Genomic DNA, 9,776 nt, shown 5'->3' with positions numbered 1-9,776 from the left:
GCCCCTGCCACGACTACCAAGGCGCCTGTGACCACCACGGCTGCCCCTGCTACGACCACTAAGGCGCCTGTGACCACCACCAAGACCCCTGTTGTGACGACGGCTGCTCCTTATACGACGAGTACGTCGCGTCCTACGACGACTCGCACACCGACCATGACACCCACGTCGACGCCTTGTCCCTCGACTAACTAGTCACTTTTGACTTTCGTCGAATGTGTTGCATTTTGCATATAAACCAGTTTTGAATACATATTGTCGTTTGTTCAATCATGTTGGTACACCACCGCATCGCCACCACGACCATCATCTAGCTACTACATACACTACATACACAGCACTGCAAGCATAAGTGGCTCTTCATAAAACCTTGCTATTGTTGCATTGCGTACAATAACGATATCGGGTCCATGTCTCGGCTACAAGCGCACTCCAAGCACTTGGCCAAGTTTATCTTGGTGCGTCTTGGGCAGTTTGTATGCAGAATCGAGCATCGCTGGCCCCATGGTAGCATAAAGCGCACGCAAGAGGCCTTGATTTGCGTCTCGAATATCCGTTTTACTCTCCTTCATCAGGTCGAACGCCATCGGCAGCACGTGTCTACAAGCCATCCATTCATTCCGTGATTCCCCTCGGCAACAAATCCGAAGCCAAACTCACCGCGTGAGGGTCGTCGACGGTGCACCCATTATGGCGAGTCGCGTGATCTTTTCAATAAGTCCGGGCTTGGTTCGGGTATTGGCCCCCCGACCAGCCACGACAAACGGCGGGCATAGGAGCTTTCCGTCGACATGTTTGCACAGCAGATCCAACGCCTTGTCTGCCAAAAGGGCCACCTGTCCAGCAATAGCCTACCTAGTGAGCACGAAAACTAACTTTACTACTGTACGTAGAGCCAAACCTTTTGATTGTTGGCCGCCAGATTTCGAGTCAAAGTGGGCACCAAGTTGGCCAAGACGGCGTCCAGACCGTTGCCCAGAGGCGGAATGATATCCACAAGTGTCTCCAACGCACACAAACTCACCTACCCCCCCCCATACATATACGATTGTAAGCAATCACAAGGGAATATGCGGGGGGGGTAGGTTTACGAACGAACGATCTGTACCTTGGCATTGCCGTCGTCAAGTCGTTTATTCAGCGTGTCAAACAATACGTTGAGTTTGCCAGATTGACACAGCACGGCAGCGTGTTGGTGTACAAATGGCTTGCATGTTTCTAGGGCGTCGTACCGATCCTTCCAGTTGGAACTCTCCAGCGCTACCAACATGGACGCCAATTCGTCCTGAATGTTCCCATCCCTCACGTCGACTACTTGTGGAGGTTTGGGCGGCTTGGCTTGTCTGGGTTGCTTGTCCGGTTGATCTGCAATCGACGAGGTCTGTAGCACCTGCTCTACGCGCATCAACGTGGCGCCTAAAGTAGTATGTCAGGGGTATTCGACGGGATCGATCATACTGGGCACAGCGCGCTTTAGCCGGGCGGGATCAATGTACTTTTGTGTTTTCAAAAATAACAACGTGGGCTTGGCGGTGTCACGGACTTCGTTGTTCGAGTCCCCCACCAACGAACACAAGGTCGACAGCACGCGATCCAGTTCACGGTACGATTCCAAGCGGCTGGCCGCCGCCTCGGCAATCAAAATGGTTCCCATCACCGTCGCCACCTGGACGCCAACGAACACAATTATTCTATCCCCTTTTTCGTTTCAACGCGTACTTTGTCATCGAATCAACGTCTCATGGTAATACTATTGTTGGAGTGGGATGCTCAATATCGAAAGTGCAGCGCATCGGAGGCATATCGATTGACCAATCAAAACCCAGATCAATAATCAAGTAGCCAATCAAGTTCACTCTTTAACCAATATTTGGGTGTGACAGAAATATTCGTGTGAGACACTGGATCATTTTTACATACCACGGTCAATACAAAGAACCAATCGATAGGATTTGACAAATCTGCACAAAAGTCCAAATGTTGGGGTAAAAGGACATTACCTGTTTCCGAATCAACGCGTGCTTGGACACTGCGTGTGGCAGCAACGACGCGAGCAACTTGGCCGCCGAACAGCTTTGCACGACAGCCACCAAGGTCGACGCGGCCGCTTCACTCAAAAACGCGTTCGTGTCGGCCGCTCGTTTCAACAGCAGCGGCATCACCTACATATATCAACCTCAACCCCCACGATTTACATGGTGAACTCGCGACATATATGCAATTGACCACGTACAGTGTCCATCTCTGCATCCATTTTCCGGGACAACGACACACACAGCGTTTCAATGGCGAGCATTGCGTTCTTGGCAATGCTGGAGCGCAAATTGTTGATCTGTTTGACAACTTCGACGACCAACGGCGCCAGCTGCCCCGCGACCGCGTCTGGCGCGTGCACTGCGATTTGTCTCAGCGCCGTGAGCCCCTCAAAGTTGCTTTCCCAGTCGGTGGCATGCATCAGTTTGACGCATTTGGCCAGCTCGGATTTGGTCGATCCGGGCAGGGGGTAGTCCATCAACGATGCGGTGGGCACGTACTCTTGTTTGCCGGCCCGCAGCGCCATCCGCAGCTCGTCACCCGACTTTAGCCAGCCTCCACCCCCGGACGACGAAGCAGCAGCATCTGTAGCAGCCACGGCGGCGTTGGCTGCATCTTTGTCTTGTTTGGCTTCGATGCGTTTCCGGGTCGCAAGGGTCATCGCCCGCGGCGGCGCCACCGGCCTGTCGTTGGCCAGTGGATTTTCAGGGGGGAGGCTGTCGGCATCTTGAGCGCTCGGAGTTCTGGGGGCGGTGCTGCTGCTCACTGCTGGGGCTTTTGAGTTAAGAGGCCTTACGTTTCTCTTGACAGGAACGCGCGATGGCTTTGCCACGGTTTCTTCCACTGAATGCTGCACCTTGATGGGTCGGTCGTTGGATGATGACGAAGGTTTTAGGTGTCGCTTTGTGGTCGTGGTCGTAGTTGCTCGTGGGGAGTAGTAGTACATGCCTTGGTCGCTGCTGTCGTGGTCGTCGTCGAGGAATCTACTGGGTGTAGGTGCAGCCCCCTCGTTGTCTTGATGTGGCTGCTGTCGTCCCATGGGTTTAATTGGACGATCGTCACCAGTCAACATTGTTTTCGGTGGTGGGGGGTTGCTTTCGTGTCGTGGCGACGACAGTGATTCTGATGGGTTGTCTACTACTGGTCGAGGTAAATTAAAATACGGCGTAGGTTTGATCATCGATTGGTGGTCATTGTGCATATGGGTGGTGGACGAGCCCCCTTGTGGAAGGCGCAGGTGATGTTCGCGCTCACCAGTGGATAAATATGCCCCTGCTTCGACGGGAGTGGAAGTTGCATATCGCGCAACGTCGGCGGCTTTGCCAGACTTTTTCTGCAGCGACCGCAGTTTCAGAGTCGTGAGATTCTTGGCGATGTCTTGGGCACTGGGTTGCTTCGCTGACTCGGACGAGGACACCACCGACGGGGACGCGGCCCCCTCCTCTTTGTCCTTTGGTACCCAATTGCGTGATCGGTTTGATCTGTTGGAGTCTGGTTCTGACCTCGACGACGATGTCAAAACTGGGGCGGTTGGGTCCAAGCACACAGACCCACGAGATGTCAAGATTGGAACGAACGCCTGCTGCAGGCGTCGTTGGAGCAGCTGCCAATCGATGGCGTCCGCGTACACGTCTTGGTTGGTGCGCAGCAGCGCAAGCATATCCAAGTTGCACACGTGTTTGAGTACCGCGCACACTTCCATGGCCACTTGGCGAACCCGAACGCTAGGGTCGCACAGAAGGCGGCCGATGTGCAGCACCATCGATGACACGGGCAGGGGCTCGGTGGGGTGGCGGAGGACAAACATGATGAGCACAAGACACGCGTGCTCTCGAACACGTGACGAGTGGTGCTGATATGTTGGCAGGAGTTTGAGGCACACGCCTTGGTCGAGTTGGAACATGAGCTGCAGGAGGTCCATAAGCATATCATCATGTGGCATGTCTGCGAAGAGTTCGACGAGGGCGGGGAAGATTTCGACGGTTGCCACGAGCCGCTGGACAGCTTGTACGATGTGGCGGATGCATTCTAGAACGGGGTGCACGATGCTCGGATGGTCGACGTGGACGCACAACGAGAGCAGGAAGGCCAAGAGGGCGGGCCATTGGCAGGCCAAAATACTTGCGTGCAACACCACAGACACCAAGTTGTCCATCGCAGACTGTTTGTCGGCGACAGACGCTGCGGGCGACGTCAGCACGTCGACGATCCACTTTGGCACGACGTCGAATTGCAATTGTTTGTCGGAACGATGGTCGTCGGAACCCCCCCCTTCTGGCATGAACTTGGCAATGAACGGCTTGTGTTCCACGAGGATGGCTTTGTCTCGGCCGTTGAGCCGTTGTGTGAGTTTGGCAAATCCGTCTTTCCCGACATGCCCTTGCATCCATCCGAGGGTTTCTTCAGCCGCGACAACCGTGCTTTCCTCGTCGTCTTCCATCGATGGAATCAGCACTTCAACTAGCATGCCTACACACTCGCAGCAGCAAAATCCATGAATGTCAAATACAGTGGGTTCTATACACATCCAAATCTCTCTCCATGAAGGGGGGAGGGACTTAAAATAGAATGCGTACCGTAGTCCAACCCACACGGGTGTGTGGCTTTCGCGTTGAGTGTCATGAGGTGTTTGATGGCTAAAATCGAGGATTCCCGAACGGCGCCGTCGTCATGGTTCAACCCTTGATTGATCAAAATGTCCATCACTGGCCTCAGATCCTTGCTATCTAGACTGTATACCCATAACACATGCAGCGCAGTGTGGGGAAACGCTACGTCATCGGTCCAATCCTCGTCAAGGGGGAGCATGGTGAGCAACGGCGGCAGCACAATCTGACCCAAATGCAGTCTGTTGTCTGTGCCCAGGACTGGAATAAGGTCGCACACTAAGAGCAAGGCCTCCACCACCACTCGGTTGTCCATGTCGTGGAGGCGTCGACGGACGCAGTTGAGGAATCGGCGGGCATTGCGAACCGGGAACGGCGGCGGCGGTGTCGACTGGCGTGGCAACTGAGCGGCAATCTCGCGCAGTTTTCGTATCGCGTCGTACTTGATGGACGGATCGTCGTCTTCCATTTGGTACACCAACGTGTCCACAGAGGACTCCATACGCCAGATAGAGATGGCGGCAACTACGTGGTGGAAACGGAAGTGAATCGGCGTGGCGGTTTCAATTTGCAGCCAATGATAGCGCCTGGAGTCAAAAAGTGCATAATAACAGCAGCATTTTTAATAATTGAGCTGTATTATTACAAATTTCCGGACCCACGCCGACCAAACCGATCGATCGCTCCCATTGGCCATCTGCTGATTGGCTACATTCACTTTCTTTTTACTTGGTGCATGGGACCAGCCAATGAAATTTCGCGGCCAGATTTGTGATTGGTTTTACGAATCGGGCAGAATTGGGAAATTTGGTCCCTGGGTATCGTCGTGGGATGAAGGACCCTACGGCATCCCTGCTATCGACGTCGACACGTACTCGGACCTCGTACTTGTAGCCGGCAGCATCGGCATCACCCCTATCCTCAGCATCGTCATCCGGTTTCGCCATATCCTGGGCACACGCACCATCCATTTGAAAAGGGTGGTGCGAAGGAAGTTCATTACCGGTACCGGTAGGGAAGTTCCATGGAAAAGTTCTAACGTATACTATTAATAACGTTAGTAGTATAACATTCCATTTAGTCCTGTTCATCGACGACGTCAACTTCAATGTCGTCGTGACCTTCGTTGTCGTCGTCGCTGTCGTCATCACTATCTTCGTTGAACACAATGTCGAATATCCGGTCGTCTACGGCAAACTCATCTTCGTGAAAAGGCATGACAAGCACGTAGCTCAACGCGTCCTGCGGTGTGAGCTCGGCTGTCGACGCACTAGGTTCCGCGAGCCACGCACATACTTGCTCGAGAGTTTCTTGTTGAAACTCAAACGATTCCACGTACTCCCAGTCCTTCTCGTCGTCCCCCAAAACACGCACGTCCATGGCTTCGTTGTCACCGTCGTCACTGCCATCGTCACCATCGCCTCCATTCTCGTCACTGACTCCATCTACTTCGTCGCTTCGAGGGACATTGTTGTCACCTGCATCACTACCTTCGTCTCCTGCTAACACGTCGTCCGTTTCTTCTTCGTCGCCGTTCGAGTCGGCAGGTTCCTGCTGCTCCGCCTGCCGTGCGTAATAACTCACGGGGTATCGACCAGACGTGCGAAACGCAGAGTGCACCAACGGCACTTTCTGCCCATAGCCAAACACAACGTGCACCGCAAAAGTTACGGTGGTGCCAAATTGCTCGCCGGCATACCGACGCTCATACGTGTACACGAGTTGCATGCGTTCGTGGTCCATTTTGGCTTTCTTCTGGGTCGGCTGCTGGTCCTGGGCCGCGGCGCTGGATTTCGTGAGTGACGATGCAGCGCGGTCAAATGTGATCGTGCCATCCATGACCATGTTGCGGTCTGCGTCACAGTGCATTGACGACTCGTCCACGCTAAAGTCTACCAGTTGCGGGTGCTGCGTCAAGATCTCGGCCGTCAGCGGATGCTCTCGCACGCGGTCGCGCATCTTTTCGGTGTCGTACAGTACCTTGGCTTCCTGGGCCAACCGTCGGTATATGTCTACTTGATACAAATCTTCGTTGGCTCCAAGCTCTGCACACACTTTGGCGAGGGCCGCACGGACTGCCGCAGACGAGCATGCTGAAAACGCCATCTCGTTCGTGTTGTACGCCAACTTGAACCAATCAATTCCATCAAATAAATGAGTACTAGTATTTAAATAAGAAACTCTGAAATGTCCATTCACAGAACTCAATCCGGATACTTCCAGTTTGTATAAGGTAAGTACAGTACTTTTACGATGGAATTCGGGTTCACAACAACTGCCGCAATTGTTGAACCGCTGATGGTATTTGGCACCCCAGTTACAAATCCATCTCATTTGCGTACTTTATAAAATCATACGACTACGAATATTGCCACGTGCAGAATTGTGGGGCTACGAATAGTACATTGCAGATACGGAATCGTTCACTGCAAAAACACACAGCTCACGCTCACTTGCGATGGTGCTTTGTCGAGCTCTTTGCGCTGCTGCTGCTGCAGTCACGACCATTAGCGCTACTGCTACAGGCAGCTACGCTCCTCCGGATCATGCCAACTTCACGATTCCTTCTTACGACTTGAGTTCTCCACATGATCATGCTGGCCTAGTTCAATCGCTACAAACGCATGGGATCGTGGCGCTCCGAAGCGTTCCAGCCTTTGCCGAGTCCCGCGCCGCGTACGTCCAAGCTGCGTATACTTGCATGCGAGATCACCCGACTCTTGAAGCCTTGCTGCATAAACAGCTCCAAGACGGCACAGAACGCACCACGATCAGCACCCATGCGGACGGCTCGGTGGGCGGGTACTCCGCCGTGTTGGATGTCCACTGTCCCCAGCTGAGTTTGACCCACAAGTCGTACGGGGACGTGCTTCATTCTGCGTCCCTCCAACTCGCGCGTGTGCTTTCGGAGACTGTGGAGTCGCCGCCGTCTTCGTTGCTCGACGCCGTCGTGCGCGGCGCGCACTTGGACCATGTCCACCGATACACGTCCCCGTCCTCGAAGTCGTCGTTTCCGGCCACAGCCGCTGCATCGTCGGTGATGTCGTTGGACTTTCACACGGACAATGGACTGTTCCTGCTCACGTCTGCTCCGTTCTACTTTCACTCCACGGACGGCCACGCTGTCGCCGATGCACCATCGGGTACGTTGCCAGAACTGAATCACGAACGCTTGAGGTGCTGACTAGTATGATATTTGTAGGTCTGGTTCTACAATTGTCGTTGGACGGTGTACCCACGCAAGTTCGGCCTCGGCTCGTCCACGACGAGCTCGTGGTGATGGTTGGGGAAGGCTACACTCGATGGGGGTCGTATGGCCACTCGTTTCCTGCAGTGTTGCACGCCATGCAAATGCCGCTAGCCGCCACCGCCGTCCGCATGTTTGCCGGCCGCATGCTGTTGTTGCCCAAAGATGCCACACTGGCCCATACCAACCTCACGTTTCAAGCGTACGCCGAGGCATCGACAAGGTACCGACTTTGAACTATGCAGTCGTTGCTCTTGGTAATATTTATTGTCCTTTTACCCACAATATGGACTTTTGTGCTGATTCGCCAAATATATTGAACGATGTCTCTTTGTACTGCCCTTTGTATGTAAAGAGATCGTCCAGTGTCACCCTTATTTCAGTAACATGCTAATAATGTTGAATTGATCAAAGAGTGGATTTGATTGGCCACTTGATTTGTATTATGGGGTTTGATTGGTCAATCGATTGTGTGTCGATTTGGTGCTCACTTTCGAATACTGTAATCGACTATAAGTACCTAACGCGGCAATCAATATCAATCGACGGCAGATTTGCCTTGAACGAACCCGCCACCGATCACGACAGGACGATCTTGGCCACGCTGGGGTGCCCCGTCGGTCGAAGTTTACTCGCGTCCGACTTGAGCTGCGCCTTGGGCATTTGGACGCCTTCCAACCAAAGCGACCCGTCCACCACCAAAGCCCAATGTATGGCGCATTGCAATGCCCCCAACATGAAGAAAGACGTGGAGATGTGCCAGTCGCTCAAGTGTATCCGGACGAGCGAAATCCCCGACGGCGGCACCGAGTGTTGGATGCTGTGTGTCCAACACTTGGACCAGTGTGCGGTGGCTGACCAAGTGTGCGTTGACCAAACCCTCGTCTGTCCCGCTGCCACGTCACCACACCAGCAGCAGTCGTGGGGATGGCCTGTCATTGCGGCGGCGGCGGCAGCTGTTGTCGTCCTCGCACTCGTGGTGTGGAGTTTGCGCAAGCGACGCCACGCGACGGAGGAGAAGGTGCCATTGCTGTTGGCCTCGCAAGGAATGAATGTGACGCATTGATAAGGGACGAACGACAAGGATGCAGGGATGAAAGGCGAGTTGGAACGGTTCGGAGTAACTGATGTCGAAATAGTTGTAATAACGGTTCTGAAGTAACGTCAAAGTCAGTTCACGACACGTTGCAGTATTCTGAGACGCTGCGTGGAAGGCATGAATTGTATGCACCGCAGCTATGCACGCACAGCAGCAAGAAAATTCTGTGAAAAGTTGGTACAGTAGTTTATACTCCAGTACTGTACTGGAGTACTGTACTACTAGTATGTACAAGTATTGTGCTTTGCACCTTTTTTGGCAATTCCAGGGTTAAATTCATTGTTTAAAAAATTTTCAGGTTTAAATAATGTCTAAAGTAACTTGAATAACGGTTGGGTGCGTTGTTTAAAGTTACTTCATCTAATGCGATGATTGGTTGGTTGAAGGTGGTTTTACTGGCACTTTCGTAAAACAAGTTGTTTGCCGTTTTCATTCTGGCAAACAACTTGCTTTACGTCAATATGTCAAGGTGCTTGACGCAATGAAACTGAAGGAGCTATTGCCACATACATGACCTTCCATCCGTGATCACTACAGTACTAACATTATCTACTCTGAGTAATGTATATAACGTTAGGGATATAGTTAGGCTACAGTACATGTAGTCGTCGCTCTGTCCAATGATTCAAAGCTATGCCATACCTTCAACTCGTGATCTGCTCTAACCTTAGCACTGTACGTGAAAGGCAAGGGCGCACTACGACTACACGATGCATAGTACTCCCATTTCACATCCTAATACGGTATGCATCGTGATGAACTGGTGGTTGTACGGCGTAAGTTGGCCTGG

At 52.8% G+C, this 9,776-nt stretch overlaps 3 protein-coding genes across 4 annotated transcripts; 1 reads left to right on the top strand and 2 right to left on the bottom strand.

Moving 5' to 3' along the window:
• Nucleotides 1–54: 54 nt before the first annotated feature.
• H257_12910 lies at nucleotides 55–5,197 on the bottom strand. 2 transcript variants are annotated; one of them, XM_009840291.1, is made up of 8 exons: nucleotides 4,611–5,197; nucleotides 2,234–4,503; nucleotides 2,001–2,162; nucleotides 1,459–1,666; nucleotides 1,109–1,416; nucleotides 902–1,024; nucleotides 661–855; nucleotides 55–600 (listed from the first exon to the last, which is right to left on the bottom strand). In XM_009840291.1, the coding sequence occupies exons 1-7, from the start codon at nucleotides 5,140–5,142 to the stop codon at nucleotides 712–714; spliced, it is 3,747 nt and encodes a 1,248-aa protein (XP_009838593.1). In that variant the 5' UTR covers nucleotides 5,143–5,197; the 3' UTR covers nucleotides 55–600; nucleotides 661–711. The 2 variants fall into 2 exon arrangements, with proteins under 2 accessions (XP_009838593.1, XP_009838592.1); XM_009840290.1 differs by having other exon boundaries at nucleotides 661–836.
• A 467-nt stretch (nucleotides 5,198–5,664) lies between these two features.
• Nucleotides 5,665–6,774, bottom strand: H257_12909 (hypothetical protein). Its single transcript, XM_009840289.1, has one exon. It carries the CDS (start codon nucleotides 6,744–6,746, stop codon nucleotides 5,718–5,720), a length of 1,029 nt encoding a protein of 342 aa, XP_009838591.1. The 5' UTR covers nucleotides 6,747–6,774; the 3' UTR covers nucleotides 5,665–5,717.
• A 280-nt stretch (nucleotides 6,775–7,054) lies between these two features.
• Nucleotides 7,055–9,077, top strand: H257_12908 (hypothetical protein). Its single transcript, XM_009840288.1, has 3 exons — nucleotides 7,055–7,783; nucleotides 7,843–8,110; nucleotides 8,440–9,077. Exons 1-3 carry the CDS (start codon nucleotides 7,099–7,101, stop codon nucleotides 8,951–8,953), a joined length of 1,467 nt encoding a protein of 488 aa, XP_009838590.1. The 5' UTR covers nucleotides 7,055–7,098; the 3' UTR covers nucleotides 8,954–9,077.
• The last annotated feature ends 699 nt before the right edge of the window (nucleotides 9,078–9,776 follow it).

Source organism: Aphanomyces astaci (genome assembly GCF_000520075.1).
Source record: "Aphanomyces astaci strain APO3 unplaced genomic scaffold supercont1.43, whole genome shotgun sequence".
Classification (NCBI taxonomy): Eukaryota; Oomycota; class Saprolegniomycetes; order Saprolegniales; family Verrucalvaceae; genus Aphanomyces; species Aphanomyces astaci.
Note: the sequence above shows the minus strand (reverse complement) of the source record. Positions and strands in the feature narration are given on the sequence as shown.

Coding starts and splice junctions, on each gene's coding strand:
- H257_12910 (XM_009840290.1), bottom strand. CDS start 5,142: ATGGAGTCCTCTGTGGACACGTTGGTGTACCAAATGGAAGACGACGAT. Junction 4,504..4,610: donor CCCGTGTGGGTTGGACTACG/GTACGCATTCTA, acceptor GCGAGTGTGTAG/GCATGCTAGTTGAAGTGCTG. Junction 1,667..2,000: donor ACGCGTTGATTCGGAAACAG/GTAATGTCCTTT, acceptor GTTGGCGTCCAG/GTGGCGACGGTGATGGGAAC.
- H257_12909 (XM_009840289.1), bottom strand. CDS start 6,746: ATGGCGTTTTCAGCATGCTCGTCTGCGGCAGTCCGTGCGGCCCTCGCC.
- H257_12908 (XM_009840288.1), top strand. CDS start 7,099: ATGGTGCTTTGTCGAGCTCTTTGCGCTGCTGCTGCTGCAGTCACGACC. Junction 7,784..7,842: donor TGTCGCCGATGCACCATCGG/GTACGTTGCCAG, acceptor TGATATTTGTAG/GTCTGGTTCTACAATTGTCG. Junction 8,111..8,439: donor TACGCCGAGGCATCGACAAG/GTACCGACTTTG, acceptor AATCGACGGCAG/ATTTGCCTTGAACGAACCCG.